General features: G+C 38.5%; 3 protein-coding genes across 6 annotated transcripts; 2 read left to right on the top strand and 1 right to left on the bottom strand.

Annotated features, from left to right (window-relative positions):
- Window positions 1-1,154: 1,154 nt before the first annotated feature.
- On the bottom strand, window positions 1,155-5,945 carry LOC124202207 (E3 ubiquitin-protein ligase MIB2-like). Its single transcript, XM_046598509.1, has 15 exons — window positions 5,803-5,945; window positions 4,856-5,012; window positions 4,716-4,791; window positions 4,364-4,563; window positions 4,159-4,261; window positions 3,703-4,077; window positions 3,568-3,624; window positions 3,412-3,504; window positions 2,824-3,341; window positions 2,542-2,701; window positions 2,310-2,470; window positions 2,119-2,227; window positions 1,785-2,057; window positions 1,434-1,686; window positions 1,155-1,347 (listed from the first exon to the last, which is right to left on the bottom strand). Exons 2-15 carry the CDS (start codon window positions 4,987-4,989, stop codon window positions 1,241-1,243), a joined length of 2,619 nt encoding a protein of 872 aa, XP_046454465.1. The 5' UTR covers window positions 4,990-5,012; window positions 5,803-5,945; the 3' UTR covers window positions 1,155-1,240.
- A 2,139-nt stretch (window positions 5,946-8,084) lies between these two features.
- LOC124202206 (inositol polyphosphate multikinase-like) lies at window positions 8,085-10,036 on the top strand. Of its 4 annotated transcripts, XM_046598506.1 has the most exons (9): window positions 8,103-8,208; window positions 8,334-8,381; window positions 8,443-8,633; window positions 8,693-8,869; window positions 8,938-9,062; window positions 9,128-9,263; window positions 9,328-9,349; window positions 9,413-9,745; window positions 9,848-10,036. In XM_046598506.1, the coding sequence occupies exons 3-8, from the start codon at window positions 8,516-8,518 to the stop codon at window positions 9,684-9,686; spliced, it is 852 nt and encodes a 283-aa protein (XP_046454462.1). In that variant the 5' UTR covers window positions 8,103-8,208; window positions 8,334-8,381; window positions 8,443-8,515; the 3' UTR covers window positions 9,687-9,745; window positions 9,848-10,036. The 4 variants fall into 4 exon arrangements, with proteins under 4 accessions (XP_046454461.1, XP_046454464.1, XP_046454462.1 ...); XM_046598505.1 differs by having other exon boundaries at window positions 8,085-8,381; XM_046598507.1 differs by lacking the exon at window positions 8,334-8,381.
- A 1,772-nt stretch (window positions 10,037-11,808) lies between these two features.
- Window positions 11,809-19,914, top strand: LOC124202205 (Ig-like and fibronectin type-III domain-containing protein 1). Its single transcript, XM_046598504.1, has 21 exons — window positions 11,809-12,053; window positions 13,798-13,867; window positions 13,979-14,185; window positions 14,258-14,287; window positions 14,361-14,471; window positions 14,547-14,789; window positions 14,891-15,052; window positions 15,158-15,402; window positions 15,469-15,534; window positions 15,605-15,759; window positions 15,832-16,703; window positions 16,768-17,085; window positions 17,151-17,286; window positions 17,356-17,795; window positions 17,871-18,049; window positions 18,106-18,243; window positions 18,314-18,467; window positions 18,532-18,678; window positions 18,757-18,868; window positions 18,969-19,171; window positions 19,238-19,914. Exons 2-21 carry the CDS (start codon window positions 13,819-13,821, stop codon window positions 19,579-19,581), a joined length of 4,311 nt encoding a protein of 1,436 aa, XP_046454460.1. The 5' UTR covers window positions 11,809-12,053; window positions 13,798-13,818; the 3' UTR covers window positions 19,582-19,914.
- The last annotated feature ends 2,049 nt before the right edge of the window (window positions 19,915-21,963 follow it).

Genomic DNA, 21,963 nt, shown 5'->3' with positions numbered 1-21,963 from the left:
GATTAAAGAATACCGACGTTCACATTTTTCGGAATTGACAGGTTGTTGACAGGCTAGCGTTGCATGCAGAAGAAATGACGAACTACATTGACATTTTATTTGATTGTCGTTCACGGCACGCAATGACCAAGGGGGATTTTCCGCAACTTCAGAACCTCCTCGTTTATAATCCTTGAAACCATAAAAATTTGATTAATAAAACTTAAAAACATTATCATAACAATTCTCTTCAGGATGTTTCGTTTTCAATTCATTGTAAATCTAAAGATATAAAAGAGCAATAATTGAAAGAGAACATCAGATATTTTTTCTCAGATCAATTCGTATTTCTTATGCAAATAATATTTACCTTGAAGATTGCAGGGGCAATTTCTTGATTTGGCCAACTAATAAAATTCGTTTCTCCCCTTTTTGTTCCTTTAAAAGTCGTTACCTTTTCTCGGTACAAACGCGCAGCATAATGAAATGAATAAGTATCACCCTTTTTATCTATGGCTTAGAGGTTTGCACCGGCTCCGATCAGGTGTTCAATCAATTCATAGTTAAACAACTCCAAGACAATCATCAACGGTGTCTTTCCTTGGTAGTTTGGTGTATCAATTCCCCAAGGAAGTTTACCGTCTACGATTTTATCCAAGTAAGACACCATTAGCTTGGCGATCTAACGATACAAATTTGAATGCACATCATCAATCAATATTTATTCAAAAAGAACTTGAAACTGAATAAAACTTAACGAGAACAACTCACCTGACTATGTCCATAGCAGCAGGCCTCATTTAGCGGCGTCTGGCTACCACACTCTTCAAACTCCCCCGCCAATTTCATTCCCTCCGGAAAACTCAATAACAACTTTGTCGCTCTAAATTAAATTACCTGTCCATTTTACCACACTGACCGGATTTCATCTTCATGCGTCGTTGTCTGATTTTTTGTGACTCCTCCTCCCGTCTAATAATTCCCCCGAAGCGCAAAACGTGGCGAGTATAGTAATCTACATGAAATCGATACGTATAAAAGATCGAGTTCTTCTAGAAATATTTATGCAATCTCTTCAATGAACAAGATGAAAATAAGTCTAGTGAACTTCTCACTACCAAATCTACTTAATAGAATTGTAAGGGACTCTTTGGGAGAATACAGAAAAACCAATATGAGGGAAAAAGTTTTATGTGTATAATTAGGCCACATAATTAAACATTAAGATTTTTAATTAGAAGGTCAACTGTCATTTTCTGCATTACGTCTTCTTTTTCCTCTTGTTGCTTGTTGATGGAACATCCGATTCTGTGACAGTCGATTGTCTTCCTCTCTTGCTGGGCAAATGCTCTTCGTGAGCATTTCGGACTTTGAACGTAAATTTTTTCAGGAAAATAAATATATTACATTTTTGTTTTTGATTTTAGTAATACATTGCTCTTTTTGCTGCTCACCATTTCTTTCACTCCATCCAGCAGGTTGAGAATATTGCAATTGATTGCCGACGTTTTGCGACATCGAATTAAGTTGATCGGGAAAAAAATTAATAATTTCGTCGCCGTGCAAAAAGTCGTCGCCAACGAGTTTTTTAAATTCTGGAAAGGTAATATTTTGAGGACATCCTCCTTTTGCGACGAGGTAACAGATGACGGCAGCGTGGGGTGACAGGTTTTCACCAGGATGCTTCGTGTTTAATTCATTATACAGCTATTAAAGAAATAAAAGAGTAGTGGTATATTACAGATGTACATACATTTCCGTTATCAATTCATTTTCTATTGCATTAACTGATAACAATTATTTACCTTGAAGATTTCAGGGGAAGTTTCCTGATTTGGCCATTCGAGAGGCCGTTTCTTTTCTCGGTACAAACGCGCAGCGTAATGAAATGGAGCATCGCCCTTTTTATCTGTGGCATGGAGGTTTGCACCGGCCCCGATCAGGTGTTCAATCAATTCGTAGTTGAACTTCTCCACGACTCTCATCAACGGTGTCTTTCCTTGGTAGTTTGGTGTATCAATTCCCCACGGTTTCCCGTTTTCGTCTTTATCCACGTTAGACACTAACAGTTTGGCGATCTAGCGATAAACATAGCGAATGCAAGAGTTTGAAAACTAAATAAAAGAACTGAAAACTCACCTGATTATGACCTTCGTCGCATGCTATGAATAGCGGTGTCTTATCATAATAGTCACACTCACACGCCAATTTCTTTCCTTCCGGACAACTCAATAACAACTTAGCTGCTCTGAATTATTATTTTTAAAAATTTGAAAAGTAAATTTCAAACAGTGAACGATAGCAACATACGATAAAAAGGTTTTTCTTACTCAAAATTTTTATATTCTGCGGCCAAGTGAAGAAGATTTTTCCCCCAATGATCTTTTTCAATTATAATCAACCTGCCGGTGGCGCGGAACAAATTGAACAATTCCACAGATTGAACAGAAGACTCAACGGCCAATTCGAAGGCTGTGTCATCATAACGATCCTATAAATGAAAATCGTTAATTTGACTCGAAATAGATGATGGACCAAAAAGTAATGGCAGTTAATAATTACTTTAATAGCTAGATCACATCGCTCGTCTTCCAGCAATACTCGAACACATTCAACGTATCCTTTCATGGCTGCCAAGTGAAGCGGAGTTCTTTCTTTCCCATTGATTTCGTTAGATGAAGCCCCGTTTCCCAGCAACAGTCGCAATACTTCCGGATGATTTCTATTTTTGTAATATTAGAAAGGGGAAAAATAAAAGTATATCTTTTATACTGCCTAATGCCTATTTATGCAATAACAAAATCTCAATCGCAGTCCGATTTTAATTAAAATTCCGTAACATACCTGATAGCAGCGTGGTGAATGGGCATGCCTTTTTTGTGGGATTCAACGTCATCGTCGCTATCATCGTCACTATCATCGTCTGGTTCGCCACAATATTCGCAACCTTTTTCAACCTTCTCTTTACCTTCTTCATCAGCGATGTCCACCGACGCCTTATGCGTCAACAACAATTTGACCATCTCCACATTTCCCTTCTGGCAGGCGACGCTGAGCGCAGTCGAATTTCTTCCATTGTAACGACTTTGACAATTGATGATATCTGGATAAGTCTTCAGCAGGAATTGAACGGAGAGGATGGACCCTTTCTCTACCTCCGACAAGAGTAACTTGGCCAACTCTTTTCTAATTGATTTTCTAATAGAATCTACTTTTTCGACCACCGACACATCAACGAGTTTGTTTTCCAGTTGATCGACATCGACTGTTTTTATAACATTACCACCGGATGTAAAGAATTCCATATCCACCGTTTTCCCATCGAAATTTACTCGCTTAACGCGTCCAAAAACGCCCGCCATCTATTCATTTGTTTTTCAAAGAAAATGTAATGTAAATTAAAGTTGGATAGAAATAAAAACTGTGTCATACCACGTCTTGTACCATGACCATGCCATTTGAAGGTTTATCAATGACTTGCACCACGGCGCCAACTGGTAGCCACGGAGTTAATCTTCGAATTGCCTTTACGGGAAGCGAAAAACGCTTCGGATCATATAATTTGCTATTTTTATTTGCTAATACCACCTTCGCCGTGTTTTCTTTGTTGTCAATATCCTTAATTATCAAAATCTCATTAGCCACCTGAAATATAGAATTAAACATTAGGCGCCCCTTCCACCGATTGACACACATCGCATATTCAAAAGCAAAGTGCTTTACCTTTTTCATTTTGCCAGCGTTCCAGCCTATCCCGCAATCTACCGACATTTCCCTTAGGTCCTCTAGTCCAACCACAACTTTGACCCTGTCTCCAACGACGAGTGGAGGATCTGCGACGACTTCATTTGTTTTCTCGTTCACCCTCGGCTTTGAGATCTTGAGAACGGGTAGAGTGTCCGGCTGATATTGTCCGCCAACACCAGCCTTGGCCATTTTCAGATCCATTTTGCCACTAAAACCCACACGATAGGGGTAGGATTTATCCAATTCACACGGCCACTGGACCCAAATTTTGCCCGACGTCATCTCACGGCCGGTTGGTGTCGGCACCACTTTACCGATTGGTGGGTTTGCCTCTTTATCTTTCCATCCATCCTGAAATGAAAGAGAGAAAATTTTATTTCGGGATTGAATTAGTTTCATGGTATTATTTACTAACAAGAATTGCAGACTCACCTCGTCACCGTATTTCCAGTCGGCACCTCTTCTCACTAATGCACCAGGGAAAATTCCTTTTAATGGGATCCTTGGCTGGTCAGGATGCAAACGGACAACCATTCTGTGAATCAAATAAGAAAAGCAATTCGTAACAATTTAAGGTTGAATAGGATTAACATTATTCAAATCAAATCAATTCAAGAAAAATGACTACGTCACTTACGGATCAGATAATGGTCGATCGTAACGTTGGAAGATGACGTGAGTTTGTTCGCGTTTTCTATTTGTGAAGCAAAAAGTGCACAAATTGATTGGCATCGGACAATCGAAGCATTGCCAACTCAAACCGGCAATGTCTTTCTGGCCACACCCTCGACATTCGACACCAGGATGTTTCACCCCGACGGTTGAACTGTCCAAAACCTTGAAAGAAAAATACAAAAAGAAAATATTAAACTGGAAAAGTAAAACAATTAGAAGACAAAAGAGATTAATACACTAAAGGTGCAGAAAAACGGAACAAATAAATAATAATTATTAAGTCAATTTATGGTGAGATTGGTGACTGGACTTACGCGCAGATCGTAAGCGTCTTCGGCGCCGATGCGATAAATAAACTCCTGTCCTGAATCCCAACGCACCTTTACCCTCCTATCACAAAGATTCCATTCCAAAGATCCTTTTTGTTTTTTGTTTCATTGATGTGCATATTTACCCGGAATTTTGGATATTTTCAACAACAGTCCCGACGAATCCTTCACCACCGTCCTGTGTGTCCCATTCCCAGTTGGGACCTCGCACGACCCGCAGTCCCACCAGTTCATCTTTGGTGTAACCAATAGATCCCATTTTAATCGAATCGAGCCAATAACCTAGAGAGGTAGACGTTATTGTATTATTGACTAAAAAGTTAATAGTAGGCCTAATAGTAACAATGTTTACTAAAAATAAGTTATTGAAACCCTCTACAGTCTACACTTATTAATATGGAACATTAATGATAAAGTTTCAGTAAAAGATCCTGAAAACGTTAGGTTCGATGGTTAGCGTATATAAACGTACATCAAACACATGTTAGAATCAATCACGTACAGTTCATAGCAGCGACACAACGCCAGCGCAAATAAAAACTAATCAGAATAAATGAAGAAGAACTTCTCTGGAAGACAGATTAAAGGCGACATGTTGAATGTGAACATATACCAAACAACAGTGTAAATAGTTAGAGTAATACGGAAAAGCTTTTAACAACGCGCCTTGACAAGTTGGACCTCACGCTTTGCATCATCCCAATCTGTAACAATTGAATATTTTCGACGGTTCATTTTTTCACCATTTGCAACACAACCTCAAACAGTTCCGACAAATCCTTCACCACCGTCCTGTGTGTCCCATACTCCCATTCCCAGTTCCAACCTCGCACGACTCGCATCAGTCCCGCCAGTTAATCATTGGTGTAACCAACAGGTTTCGCCGCCGCCGATGACGAAAAGACTTGTTAAAAATTAAACTTCTAATCCTATAAAACTATGGCGGTTTGTTTAAACGAAGGACGCGGTAGCGGAATAGCTAACATCGGTAATGCAATATCAATTTAATACACACGCAAAAGTTGAGTAAAGTAATTGTAAACGTAATTTCAAATGAGTTAGGCCCACTCACAGTCTGTGCAGAGAAACAAGGCCAGCAGCGCAGAAAACTTATAGTCAGAATAACGCAGAACAACCGCTCTCGACGAAAAACCAGCAACGACTGCAGACAGAAGCCCGGAAGCCCCCTTCCACAGCCGAGTGGGCGCCAACTCAAAAAAGACAAACAAAAAAGACAAAAAAAGTGAAGGTTAGGTGACAAAAGAAATTTTTTAGGGGGGAGAGGGCAAAAATGGAAATAGCAAACGGGTATATAATAACCATAGCGGCAATAGACATAACTAATAAAATAGCAGACAAATGCATCAACAAAAAAGTAAACAAACCTTTGCGTTTAGCCAAGAAACTGGAAAAAAAAACATATTTCATTTGAAAATTCCTCATTCATCACACCCTTAGGTTTAAATTAATACGTTGGGTTAACTGCTTAATGTATTAAACAGAGAAATTTACATTTGAAACCCATATGCTTTGTTCCAACTAGGAGGCTACTGTGACTGTCTGTCAATGTCTACACGACTACAGACAGTCTAAGTGTCACAGATTACTGACAAATTATCCTGTGATTGTCCAGAGCATAAGTTGAAAAACAAAACAAAATTTGGATTTTCGTGTTTTCTGTAGGTCAATCAACACCAACATGGAAACCTGCAGTAAAACTTCGCAAGGACTTGGAGGAATCCTTTTCCCTTCCCACATTGATAATATGTCATGCCAATCTCGGAGCACACTTCACGAGTTCACACTTAATCAGAAGTTCAAAATAGGTAATCTCTATTTAGATAATCTAATAGACCACCAAACATATATTCTTATTGAAAATTTTTAGAAAAATCCAAAAGTTGTTGCAACACTTCCTTGCAATTCCTTCTTTGCAATGAACAGAAGATAACATTCACCTCTGTTGCTTTCAGTCTCACCATCGAATTTCTTTCACACAAGGAGGCACAACAAAAATTAGATAATGGGAGTAAGTTTTCTAGGTCCCATTAAGAGGTAAAGATTATTGAGATGTCTTAATCAAATTTCTCTCACTACTTCTCCTTCTTTTGCTACTCGTTGTTGATGGAGTTTCCGATTCTATTTCGGTTGATTTTCTAACTCTCTTGCCCGTCGTTGTCAAGGCAATCGTCATCACTGGTCGCCGGGTTGGTGTTGGCTGCTGCATCTCCGGTTGGCGTCACTGTACCTGGAACATCTTCGTTCGGCATGGGTGGAAAAGAGTAAAAAGTGAACTGTTACCGTGGTTGCGGAATCTCCAGTCGCCACTCCGCTCTGAGAAGGCAACGGATCTCGAAGTGACGTCATCACTTGTAACTGGCTCGTTTCCGCTTTCAACTTGCATGCCATAGGATTTCGGGTTTGACCTCTGCCGATCCCAATGCCAATCAAATGTTTTTGCAGGTTTATCACCTAATTTTATTCACTGCTCACGATTTATTTCATTCATTTCAATAGGGTGAGACCAGTGGTGACAGGCTGACAGCCTTGACTGTTCAAGTTCTGAGTTCTATCGAATTAGGATCAGGATAAATTTTGGTTATTTACTCGTAGAGGAAGCTGTCGCCTATGAGTCGTTTTATGTCAGGAAACGTTAAATTTGGGGGAATTCCTCCTTTTGCGACGAGATAAGAGACAATGGTAGCGACGGAACACAGATTCTTGCCAGGATAGTTAATTTTCAGTCCATTGTAGAGCCGGTGAAGTGAAAGCGTAATTGAATGTTATAGACATCATTATCCTAGATAAACTCATATTCGGCTGTTGATCAAAAATATTTATCTTGAAAATAGCAGGGGAACTTTCCTGATTTGGCCATTTCGAAGGCCTTTACTTTTCGCTGAATAAATGCGCAGCATAATGAAATGGAGCATCACCCACCCTTATGGTCGATGGCTTGAAGGTTTGCACCGGCACCGACCAGAAAGTCAATCAATTCGTAGTTTAACTTCCCAACGCTACTCCTAATGGTGTTTTCCTTCGTTGTTTGCTGCATCAATACTCCACGGTTTCAAGTTTTCGTCTTTTTCCACATAAGACACCAACAGTTTGCTTGGCGATCTAGCGATTAAAATTTGAATGCAGGAGTCTGAAAACTGAAAAATAGAACCATTTTATACTAATCATTATTCAAATTATTATTCAAAAGGAGTCTCAAGAAAGGAGTCTTCAACTATACAGACACGAGACACCCAATGGCCCGATGGCCTTTTTAAAATACCGTTTGAACGGCCCTAGTATTTTGCGCGCAAGAAACAATCCGCGCAAAGTGGTCCGCGCAATTTGCGTCGATACGTCAACCTCAACCCGTTGCATTTCACCTCAGTTTGGTTTTTTTGTAGTTTCGTGGTTTTGTTTATCAGTTTTCTTTTCCCGTGCAAACTCGTTCACGTATCAGATTCAGTAGGAAGTAATTTGGGTTGGTGCATTACTTACTTTTGGGCTTTCACTACTAGCTGTCACCGATTTTTCGTCGTTTATTTAGTTAAACTGTAGATGATTTTATTCCATCATCACATCATAATTTACTAAATTACCTTGCAGGGCATGGCAGTTGGCAAGCTTTTGATGATTTGTTATTTTGGTTTTTAGGTGGGTTTTTCCTTTTTCACGTTATACATAAAAAAATATTTCAATTTCTTTTAATTGCCAGGGTTCTTCAAAACGGAATTCAGTTTAAGCAGTTTTCAGTATAAAGTCATCAATATTTCCCTCTTCTGTGCTGCATGCCAAAAAATAGCCTTACTCTTATGATGTCATCTCTATTTGAGTTGCCTGATGAAACTGTTGTGTTGGAGCATCAGATTGCTGGGCACAGGCATGAACACGGAAAGCTTTACACAGGTGCGAAAATACTCTATATTTATCCTACAATGTCTCACTAAATATGTTTTTGTTGTAAGGAATGTTGAAGCACATTGACGGATATGTTATGAAACCAGTCCAAAACAACCAAAGAGGGAAAACAGAAATAGAATTTTATGAGCAAGTATTTCAATCCTCTCATCCAGTCGTCTCTAAACTTAAGCAAATTGTCCCACACTTTTTTGGTCTGCATCAGTTTGTTACTGATACAGCTAGTAAGACTGTCTTAATTGTCAGTGTGCTATGAAAAATAGTTAAACAATAACTTTTCCTATTTTTTCAGCACATTACTTCATTAAGCTGGAAGACGTTGCTGCAGGAATGGCTAAACCGTGCATTGCAGACATAAAAATTGGGCGACAAACTTGGGATCCATATTCTTCCCCGGAGAAGCAACATGCAGAAAATGTGAAACAAATTTAACACATCCAATTTTTTAAAAATAATTAACTCATTTCTATTTGTGTTTATAGATGAAATATAGAGGCACCAAAGATCCACTGGGGTTTTGTATCCCTGGAATGTGTATCTATGATCTGGCATCTGATAAAGTACTAAAATTGGATAAACACTACGGGCGTAGTTTAAACTGTGATTCCGTAAGAGATGGTAACTTCATACCTTTTAAAAAAGAATATTTTGATAGAATTATGCTAATCATTTAAACACTAAGCTTTTTTACTATACTTCAACAGGTAACACATTACAACCAATTTATCTGTATAAATCTTTTGGTAAAATTTGTCTTTATTTTCTAGTACGCAGGTAATAGAAAGGAGACTATTGGCGGAGGTGTTGAACCAATTAAATGCTGTTCGTCTTTGGTTCGAAGAGCAACGCCACTATTTGTTTTACGCGACATCATTGCTTCTCGTCTATGATGCTGACTTGTTAAAAAAAGGGTCCAACATCTTGAACGTTCGAATTCGAATGATTGATTTTGCACACGTTTTCCCGGCTCACGATTCCCAAGACTCTAATTACCTGGAAGGGTTATACAAGTTAATTGAAATAATCAGTTCAATTCAGTAAATTTTTGAAACATGTTACAGGATTGCATCCAACAGAGATTATGCTGCCATCTATTGCTAGTAAGTGTACAGTTGTTGAGGCAGTTGGGCAGGTTTTTACACCTGTTGACTGTATTTTACTGCATTACTGTACTCTATTTTTACTATGTCATCTTTCTATAGATTTACTACCGTTCCAGCTCTGCCATTTCTAAGAACTATTGTCCGGAAGGGAAATGGATTGTTTTCCAACAAAGAAGAACCCCGACTGCCTTTTGATTGATTGTTTGTTGTCTTTCTTTTATCAAAAGTATTTTCTGAACAAAAGTTGTGGAAGCAACCAAATAAAATATACTGGAATTACTGCTTCAATTGAATTCAAAATTGTAATAATTCGTTTGTTGTTCTGTCCCACAGAGAGATTTTAACGGAACGTTTTTCCGCTTGATCAATTTACTTTCAATTCTTGTACGTGTGTGTAAATTTAGGTATCAGTGCCAGGCAGCGAAAATGGTATGTGATAGAAATAACTTTGTATTATCTTTCAGTTATGTTTCAGTATCAGTGTTTTGTTTGACAGTTTGTTAACCCCTGAATCGCTTACTTCTTGTTAGGAGACCCGGAGAACTGTGCCACACCCTTGCACAGGTAAACTTGAGAAGTCGTTGACCTGTGTGGTGCATGTGCGCATACTATTCCTGAACTGGGATCACATTCGTGTCTTTAGAATTGAATAACGTTGTACATTTGGACGTGCAACAATGACCTTGCAGGTAACAAAATTTATTTTTTAAAACTCATTCTCACCACTAAAATTTTTTTTTTAGTTAAAACAAATGTTCCGTAATAATTTCAAGGACAAGTAGAAATAATTCTCATATATACGCTTCGTCCAACAATGGCCCAAGTCCATAACCTTGAAACATTGTTCTGCTCTTCATATTAATTGAACTATTTTATTTTTATTGATTTTCTGAGACACAATTCGAAACTTTCACTGTCGAACTTGAACAATTTGAACACACTTGTCCTCAGCGACCAAAGCCCAAGAAATCTGTCGTCATTTATGTTATTCTAACTTAAAGTCAAGTGTTATAAATTTTATAAGGAAAATTCATACAGGTAATTATAGTCAAAACAAAGAGCGCTTGTTGACCTCGCTTTGTTAATCTGTTTGACTTTTTCAAGGTCAATCTATTTCTTCTAAAAGTTATTTCCCGTCAATATCCATTAACAAGAAAACCAACTACTTGCAGCTCACATTTACTTCGTCTTGACAACGAAGACATTTAGATAATTGATGCGCTTGAACTTTGTTGAACTCGGATTCTATTTACAGTGATATTGATTTTCAGGTAATTTTCACCTATAGTTAATTTAAATAAATTTTTTTTAAAAGTATTATTTGAAAATGTGCGTATTGGCATTGTCCAGCGATATCGCCGATGGAACGAAAATGGTAACAGCAACGCAGCAGCAGCAGCACGCATCCATCTTACACACACACGACCTTGTTGGTTGCAACAAAACACCGACTCTTGTATATTTCTTTTTTTTTTTCGGTGATGATCCAGTATACCAGGGGACGAGTTTCAAGATAGATGAAGGTACGTTGACCTGCCGAATGAATGTATTCTTCGGTTTGCACCTGAAGAAAAGGGAGAGCAGCAGCAGCAGCAGTGTTTTCGTCTGCTGATGGAGTTGGGTGATAAGGAGTGGGTTGACCTTCGTGTTCATCTCTCTCCGGCTACCTCCTCTTTGGTTATATTTATTTCGTGTTTCAAGAGCTGATGCATCTTTTTTGGTCATCTCAGGCTTTATTTTTGCGATTGTAATCCTAATGAGACAAAATATCCACTGGTTTAAAATATAATTGTCGGTTCTTTTAGCCAGTTCATTTTGAATTAAGATTGAATAACGTGCAACAGCAACAAAATCATTATTTGACATCTCATTTGAGGTGGTCAAAAGTGACTTGTGAAATCTAAATCGACACAAAGGTTGCCATACATACCTGTGGCTATAAATGTTGAGTTTTCGATATATATTTATTTCGTATTGTTATTGCCCTCCTGTAGTTCTAACACAGCGCAATTCGCCTTTGATTTTTTGAAAGACCTTGGGACATGACCAGTTCGCGAGGTACTCCCATACTTATCTTGGTTGAATGTTGGAAAACTACCCTCAGTTGGTGGCCAGACTCCACAGACAACGCACGCATCGGCTCAGCACATGCTGTGAACGAATCTTTTTTACTCGAATACATTGTTATTTCATCAAAATATATATCTTTTAACTATAAAGCTTTCTCGCGTCAAGCTTATCAATTCAGAATTGTGATTCCCTTTACTTCATTCACTGGGTGAACTACAGCTGATCTCTGTTTCAGGTAAGTCAGATTATGGAAATGTTATTAGGCTATTATTTGAGTTGATTTTGAAGCGTGATATCGATTAACTTAAAGCGTACAAAAAATTAAAATAAAGAATTTCTTAGAACAAGTCAAAATGCAAATGAAAGCAAATCTATTATTCTCAAGGTCGTATTCATTACAGTACTTGTAAAGACAGATTGACTATGTAACCTTCACTTTTTTCCGCCAAAAAGAATATAATCGCCAGTGTGTACAGCAGAAGAACTAACCAAATCGTGTAGGATCTAATCATCTATGTAAATTATTAATTTTAAATTTCGTAGAAACTGTGCACGTTTGTGGGATTATTAATCAACATAATGGTAGATTTGATTTTGGTTTTCTTCATTATTGGTGGCAACATTGTAGAATTATTACTTAATTAGCATATTCAATTTTATATTCGTCCTTCCAATGCGGTCTTGAGAATAATCAAAAAGCGATCAACATTTATTTGTCGAATTTTTACTTGCCCAAAATATTTCTTTTTTGTTATTCTTTACGGTCATTCCACTTGGAAACTGCGTACAGAAAACCAAGACTTGATGGCACAATCGCCAAATCAAATCGCGTTCTTCCCTTTTTTGTTTTTTTTTCAATTCGTTTTTCTTTTTCACGAACAGGTCCTTGAGGTAATAAAGTCACTGCATGTTTTAAAGAAGAGAAAAAAAAAGAGTTCCGCAAGCTAATGCTAATAGCCTCGCGTCAAGGTCTCGAAAGCCTGCGTAGTAGCCTAGGGCACAAAGAAGTTCTGTGATATTGGCATTGGCTACATCATCTTCAAGTTCTATTGAATATTCACGCAGTAAATCTCAAAGTTTTCGATTGTCCAAAGCTCGAATTACAGAAACATATCGATTCTGGTCGTCCAATGAAAACTGAAAATCATGATGTAATTAAGAAATACTGGCCTTCACTACGACAATCAGCGGAAAAATATAACTTGCGTTCTCATCGCAACAACATAATAAAATCTGTGTTTAACTAGCAATTTATTGATAGTTCGTTTATATTACTTTAGCTTTCGAATGTTCTTGACCCGATTTCTTTGAAAACTAGACTTTGTTGGTTTAACAATCGTTCGATGAGCAATTTTCATATCGAGCCTATTGTTATAAATGATCCATCCGGCCTTCTCCTTGTACGGTACGAAATTGCTTCCAGTCTTTGTCAACCGTTGCGCTGTTTTCATTTGTATAGGTTGTCTGACAGTGTAACTGAAAAACCGCACTGATTCGTTTCTTTATATATTTTAAAAGCACTATGCGCTAAAGGCTCTATGATATTAGGTGCGCCAAAGACCCTGTTTGCTTCTACTTGAAATGTAAATACTTAGAAGTTAAGTCACCTCGAATATTTGTGTGCGATTTACTTTTAATGCCGCCAGACTTGCCGTGAGCTCAATCAAGTTTCGGTCCAATTTAAAATCACGATCAAAGCTTTGATAGCGAAATCAAAACATTCAAAACCGTTGCTTAGTCGTTACGCCATCTAACGGTTAAAAAAGATATCTGTAGACTTAAGCAAGTTTTACCGCCAGATGTCGTGCCATCCCCTCGAGCTCTTTAGCGCCAAAGATTTCGAAATGATTTGATTTGCAGATGATTTGCTATTTTTTAAATCGCTCTAGAACATAGAAAAATTCAGCTTAGACATGAACTGTTTGATTAATATCTTCGCATTGAATTCGATCGACTAATAATGTTTCTTTTTGTTTCAGAATCGAATTACTTTGATCGAAATGGGGCTTCAGCTTTTAGTCGCCATAAGTTTTATCGCACTGACCAGTGGTAAGCATATTTCATTTTACCATTTCTTAACAAATTGTATGCGTGTTTTATACTGTCCAATAACCTAACCTAATTTCTAAAATATTAATCGAAACTTTTACAATTTCGTAGCATTGCCAACCTTGCGAGACAGCATTCGCCAACCCCTCCACGTTTTTGAAGGGGAGGACGCCCTACTGACATGTGTTGTGCGCAATCTTGAAACCAACACTTTATTATGGAAAAGAGAAGATAAGGAGCGCGGAGCTCCTCGTATTCTTACGGCTGGCGAGAACAGAGTCACTTCCGATTCACGTTTCGACATTCTCCACGACTCCGGTAACAAACTCACCGGTTCAAATCGCAATATTTAAATTGGCTTATCTATCTGACCTTTGTTCACATCTTTAGCTCCCAATGTTCCTGGAGGTGTAGCATCTGGTATGAATATAAATTATTTCTTGAGATTTATAATTTTTTCGCATTTTATAATTGTTTGCTTTCTTAAATTTAGGTGGGGACGTGTGGGTTTTGGTCATTAAAAATTCTCGACCAACTGATACTGGCACTTACATCTGTGAAATTAACAGTAATCCAATCCTCCGTTCGTATCATTCCGTTTTTGGTGAGTCGCTCATTGTTTTTTTAGTTTAAATTACGTTAAATTCAGATGCTAATCGTTGTGTCTATTTGGTGATAGTTGTTCCAAGCAATCTTCAACCGCCAACTGATTCGAAACCGGCCCCCAGCAATACAACAGGCGTAACCGATTCCACATCCAGCCAAATCATCGCTCACAACTACACAGAGTGTTGCATCAACTATAACGTCACTTCTGCCTGTATGGGCTTTTGTAATTTGAAAAATATTTTGGACGGCACAACTGGACAAGATCCGGAGCAGTGTGAGGCGGATTTCCCATCCATCGTCAAATGCATGGCTGGTAAGAGAAAAATCCTCTTAACCTACTACAGTGAAACTGCTGTGCCTGATCAGTTTGTAATTTCTTCATTTTGATTTAAAATCATGTTTCTTTTGTGATAGATGGTACGAATCACGTCCCTTGTTGCATTGAAGAAGGAGTACCAGATGTTTGCCAAGACATTTGTCGTGGCGAATACACAATCCCCACTGATGATATTCGAACACACGTCTCTTGCTCAGCTTACACGGAAAAAACTTTGGCTTGTATCGCCGAAGGAATAGGTAAAGCTACTACATTAAGTCTAGTTTGATCAGACATATCTAAATTATCGCTATCAAAATATTTTTCTTGAATTAATTGTTAATGCTATAATTTTTAATTTGCAGAGATTTTACCGAACGCTCCAGAATCCGTGTTGGTAGACATTCTGTCTGACAAGGCCTTGAAGATTTCATGGCAACGTCCTTTAAGGAACTACGACACCATTACTCATTACTATGTCAACATTTCTGCTTTGCCTGGTTTCGATTCGTTGGACACTAAACCAGGGTTTTTCGACGGTGTTGGAAAAGATTCCGCTGGCAAGGGACTCATTGGTTTGCGCAATGAACCTTTCTTCATGCAAATCAAGGTTTGTCCATTTTAAATTACTAGGCTTCAATCTAACTAATCTTTTAAATGTTCTCTTCAACTTTAGGTTCAAGCTGATCAAAACTCGACGACGGTTGACAACTTGAACTCGTTCACCATGTACGAAATCACGGTAAGTTATTTCACATTTATACTTTTACTTAACATTAGCACAGATTATAATACATCAACTACTGTTTTAGGTGACATCGTACAACAACCGCGGAAGCAGTTTGCCTTCACTAAAAGTTCGTTCACTAACCGAAACGGTCCAAAAGAATAAAACACCTGCATTGACGGCGCCATCCCTTCCTGATATTAAGGAATGCTGCACTAAAAAGGGTGTTTACCACAACAGGCATGTATTCCTCCTCAGAATAAAATCTAGCAATGAAAAAACAACCATAAATTATTCTTTTCATTCTGACAGATGTGTAGACAAATTTTGTGATCCAGTCCGTACGGCCGATGTGAGTCTGCCGGATCTAATGATTTGCGCTCCGTGGGCTAGTGACAGTTTCTCATGCTTGGCCAATGGAATCGACCACACGGCCTGTTGCAAGTCTCGTGGTTTACCAGAGCCTTGCATCCAACTGTGTACCGGAAATATTACGCGAGTGGATTATAATCAGTTCCGTTGCATCCAGTACATGAGCGAGCTCAGCAACTGCCTCCTACAAGGATACGGCGTCCTTCCAGGCCCACCAGCTGCCTTCCGGGTTACCAACATCAATCCGACATTCGCTATTTTACGATGGGAGATGCCCAAAATACTAGGCAAAACAGTAATGTCTTACAACATCCGTTATCGACCCACTTCTAGCGACGGCGAATACAAAACTATCAACAGCAAAGCTGTGCCTTACATTCTAGAAAACCTGATGGTTTCCAGTGAATACGAAGTCTATGTCAATGCCATCAACGAACACGGAATCGGCGAACCATCGACGAGAATTCTATTCCGCACTGCCGTCGGTCAAATGGAAGCTGCCTCATCGGAAATGGCTTACAACGTCAGCGCTTGTTGTAACACGGTTGGAATCAGCAGCAAATGTATGCCTCTGTGTGATTACAGCGCCAAACTGAGCGATTTGAGACAGCTGACTCAGACCTGCTCCAAAGAGTTTCCCAAGCTCCTGAGGTGCGGTGCCGGAGGACGTAATCACGTGAAATGTTGTGAACGACGAGGAATTCCACAACCTTGTCTTGGATTCTGCACTGGACATGTAACTGAAGAACTTATTGTCACAGCGGCCGCTTGTCTCCCGTACGTTGGCAATGTCATTCAATGTTTCGAAGAAGGTACGAATTTGAATTCTTTTTAATCATTTGATTCATTTTGGAAATAATTTTGAATTCAAATTAGGCACTGGATTGATACCTGGCCCTATTATTGAACTGCGTGCGACTGCCATCACGGACGACAGCGTGACACTAACTTGGCAGCCACCAGTTGATAGCAACGCCGAGCAATATGTAGTCCATTATTCCATGATTGACGAGTTAGCTTCAAAAGCTGCCAGCACTTCTTTTGAAATGGATCAACAACTTAATGTTACCAAGACTCAAGCAGTTATCACCAACTTACAGTCAAAGCAGCTTTACAATTTCTTTGTACTGGCTGTCAACGATCACGGCACTTCTCTCCCGTCGTCTGTAATAACAATCAACATCACTAAAGAAGGTTGACCCCCTTTTTATTATTCTCGCCAATTTAATGGACATATTATAACCCTTTTATTTGGATAGCTTTATCCAATGGAACTATTTCCGGCGTCCCATCAGCTCCGCAAGGAATTTCAGTCACTAGCCGAAGTGCCGATTACATCATAGTTTCATGGCAGCAACCCGCACTCGTTCACCCCACTGACCGTCTCACCTACAAGTACAACATATTTAATTTAACGCAATTTGAGACGTAAATGTCAGTACGATTTTCTTTATTATTTCACAGTTTCTACTATCGCAAAAGGGACGAAAAATCTTTCAACTCCTCACCCACAAAGATTACTTCGTACCGACTGGATAATTTGACGGCTAGTTCCCAGCATATCTTTTATGTTACTGCTTCAAATGAAAATGGCGAGAGCCGGCCGTCGGAAACTTTGATGGCTTGGACCGATCCGGCGTACGAAGCGGTGGTTGAAGTGCCCACTATCCATCCGATGAACATTGTGCTTGAAGGAGGCAGCATGACTGTCATTTGCGCCGCTATGGGCACGCCAATGCCCATCGTTTCACTTTACATTTCAGGGAAATTAATCAAACAGGAAAAAACTCGACACATGGTTGCTGTTTTATCCAATGTTAGCCGCTCAATGAATCATATTACCTGCTATGCAAATAACGGATACGGCCCATCTTCAGAGGCTTTCAAACGTATCATCATTGGCCGTAAGTAGCTCATACAGTTTTACGATGTGGCTAATGAAGTTAATTCAATTGGTTTCTCTTATTGATCGATTCTAGGTCGACCTAGTATTTCAGGTTCGCTTATTACAATGGCGACACTCGGTGATGACGTAACCCTCGAATGTGAAGTTGATGCTCATCCAACGCCAAAACTGAGTTTCAGCCGAGACTCCAGTGCCATGGACAAAATTGGCAACAGCAGCAAATACGACATCAGAATTCTTCGAGAGAGTCAAGTAAGTAATCACAGTTAGGTTAACAAAAAGGAGCTAAACGTTTCATTCCGTTACAGGAGCCTGACGCCAATTACATAATGCAGCTGACAATTAAGAATATGAACGCCTCCGACTCGGGAGTCTATTACTGCAATGCTCAAAACAATTTTGGAACTTTTGCTCAAGTTATGAAACTTCAAGCGCGTCAAAAAACCGTAAAATTTGCCATTTTTCTACTGGTTAAAAAGGATTTCAGTATTCATATTTGTTTCGTATAATCTCTAGGCGCCTTCGGTTATGAACGTGGCGAAATGCTGTGAAGAACAAAATGTCACTTCTACCTGCTTAGATGCTTGCACTCTATTTTTAGATATTGAGAGTGTCATTGATAGGCCTGAATGTATCGGTGATTTCCACAAACTGATGCGATGTGCAGCTGGTAAATATTAGAAAATTTCAAGTTTGAAGAAAGTTTAGGTTATAATTAATGGCATTCTTAACAGATGGCTCAGATCACCGTGGATGTTGTACTCAATGGGGTGTACCTCGTCGTTGTTTGGATTGGTGCAGAGGAGAAGCGGTGTCCAGCACTGAACTGTGCGCTCTCGCTTACACAAAGCCCATCATTTCGTGTTTCCACGAAGGAAAAGGTACATTAATCGGAAACAAAGGGATCTATTTGATTGAAAGCTAAAATTGATGGTGTTTATTGTTTGAAACATTTATAGAGCGTATTCCTGGACCACCACGTAACGTACGAATTGAACTTGAGAAAGATAACTCGATTAAAGTTCTGTGGGATGCCCCACTTAAGAATCCTGACACAGTCGAACTTTACAGGTAACTAATAACGAATTGTTTTTAATAAAGCTTCAACCAGGTCCAATTATTTCATTTTTCAAATCAAAAATAATCTTGGTATTTCTGTTATTCTCAACAGGGTTTTCTGGAGAATTCAGGGTGTGAAACAAACCGACAAGAACGATACTCGCCTGACCTGGCTAAACCTTGCCGGCTTAAAAGAAAACGTGCCTTACGAACTGGTCGTCAAAGCTGGAAACCGTGACGGAACTAGCACTCTGACGGAACCTCTTTCATTCACTCTAAGTGACAAATATATTATCTCAGCCAGCACTCATTCAAGTAACTTTTATTTTCGTAATTTTTGTAAGTTTTTCTCTCTAACCAAATAAATTGTCAATATTTCAGACAATCCGCACGTTGGAGTTGCCGTAGGAGTAGTGGTCGCACTGATCCTTATTATCTGCGCCGTGGTTGGCGCCGTGTATATTTTGCGGAAAAAGAACATTCTTGGTATCAAGCTTTCAGGATGCTCGCGTTTTGACAATCCTCCTTTCCGCGGAAGCAGTCAGCAACCCAACGATACGTTGCAAATTGTTCAGAATGAAGTCGTTAATGATACAAGTGAAGTGCCTAGCGCAGCTTGGAAGCAGGAGTCCCTTCAGGCAGCTCCTGCCACGGAAGTTGGTCCAACACTTTACGAAGAACTGCGATTGGGAACTGACGGCGCGGGATTCAAGAGGCTAAAATAATTGGTAACAAAACAAAAAAAATATCTGAAATTGGAATCTGTTTCGATGGATTGGGTTCAATGGGTTGGTGGAGTACATAAAAAGTCTTATTGTTTATTTATATCTTGTTAGTAAAACAACTTTGTCACTCAACAACTTTCCATCTTTGTCTAATTAAAAACATATTTACTGTATTTGTGTTAGTTTTACTTATTATTTTCAAATCAACGACGTTTTTTTTAATATGTTTTATTTTGCCGTTGGTATTTGCTAGTAATTCTGAAATCTGTGGAAATGCCCGGAAAATAGCCCTCTTCTTCTTAGTTAATTGTAAATAAACAAGTTTCTAAACAAGTGTGTTCTTTATTTATTTTGAGAAGAATTTTTACTTGCTGACGGCTAAATTTTAAACTTAAATGAAATTGCCTGATTTTGCCATTATAAAATAACGATTAACACCATTTTGAAAAACCCGCAATAATTATTCTTTATTGCCACCTAGTAGAGGAATTTTGAACTGCTCTATCGAATCATGCATGATTGCTTGTTGTCGTCTGGCTTATTTCCACGTGGCGAATTGTTAGACCGAACGGCGAACACCGAAGAAAAGAAATTTTTACATAAATATAACTGAGATTTCTTTGATCTTCTCATAATTATTTTATAGAATTTTGTTTTTAAGACTACATAAAATGGAAAGAATCTAGACAAACAGTAATTTATTGTCTAAGACTAAATTCTGTTGGTTTGGGGCACAAAGCTGCATAAAGCATAAAGAAAATTTTTAAAAAGTTTCTGTGTTAGAAACTGATGGCCTGTTGCAACTATTACCCTTTTCAATCACTAATATCTGCATGATAGAATCAATGTTTTCTTTGCACATGCAATGCTTCGTGTAAAGTTGAGCAATGAGCTATATCGTAATTATTGCAAAATTTTCTGTTTCCCTTAACTCTCACTAAATTTTTCACTTATTTTAACAGATTAGCAAGGGGCATTAAATATGAAATGGACACATGCATGGAAATATTTCAAAACAGGATGTTGACTATTGGGCTAACTATTGAAAGTCCTGAATGCTGAATATGTTTTATTCTAACTTTAAAGAGGTCACATTATTTTACTGCTCATCATCATTTTCATTACTTCACTGTGGAGCTTAAAGCTACCTTTGTTGTAGGTCTGAAGGTCTGAGTGCCATTTCTCATGTAGGAGAAGTGCACACTATCAACGATAGTTCAGTTTGCAAGAGGAAACTTTTGACTGAAATCTTCAAACCTTTTCTTCTTTCAAAAGAAATAAGTAAGCCTATTTATGAAATGCTTGAAATATTTGTTAGACCTAAATTCTTATTTACATTGTTTTTAAAGCTGCCACTCTTTCTACCACCAGCATGATGACCAGCACCAGCAGCACTTTGAGATTAAGACTCTATGAAGTTAAAAAACGACTTCAGCCCAAGTACCAATATTCACATTGGTATTAGGGTTAGTTAAAATTAGTAGTTGGAAGTTGAGGTAAACCAAGAAGAAGATGAAAAAGCCATCACATTCAAAATTTCTTTAAAACTTGTTTTTATATTTTCTTAATCATAGACCAGATGGAGAATCAGTTCTTGTGCAATTACAGTCGAGAATAAAGGGAAAAAAAAACAGATGATGCTAAATTTCCCCAGTTGACTGCCTATATTCAAGTCATCGCCAATCAGGAGCGACAACAAGGTGCAGTAACATCGGCCCGGAGAAGTGACCTTCAATTCAACAGCAGCTGCCAAATGGTCCTTGGATTACGAAGTTTTTCTTAGTTATTCTTCGTTCAAGATTAAAAATTCCGCGAGGTTCATGTAAAAGAATAAGTAATCACATGGAACCGTGGACACATTTCAAAAACAAAACAAAAATGTCTTAAATTCTTCTCTTTATTCAGATGCCAATATTGTCCACCCTTTCATTCGTAACGCCATTCGTGAAATTGTTGGAACATGACTGACTGTATTCTAGGTAATATTATTTGTGCAAATTTTTAAGCTAATAAAACTATCTTTATCTTTTGTGATAACAAATAAGCCAGTTAAGTATTATCTACATTATCTTCAAATAACCTAATTAGGTCAAAATTTTGGCATTAGATCCCCCCCCCTCTCAGCATGCATGAAGCAACATTTGAAATTAACACTTACACTTATTTAAATGAGTTGACTTGCATAAATGTGAGATGATGTTGTCAAGCCAGCGTCATCACAAGGATTAAAGGGGAGGAGAGACAAAAAAACTGTATCAAGGCTGTTCGCTACCAAACGATGTTGAGTTCAAATTGGGTCAATAAAGGTTACTCCCCCCTTCAATTGCTCCATTTTCATCTGACCTCGAATACTGAAAAATACCTCCAGGGGTTTTGCTGCGG

This window comes from Daphnia pulex, chromosome 9 (assembly GCF_021134715.1).
Source record: "Daphnia pulex isolate KAP4 chromosome 9, ASM2113471v1".
NCBI classification, from domain to species: Eukaryota; Metazoa; Arthropoda; class Branchiopoda; order Diplostraca; family Daphniidae; genus Daphnia; species Daphnia pulex.
The sequence above is the reverse complement of the archived record's forward strand: the minus strand, read 5'-3'. Positions and strand labels throughout refer to the sequence as shown.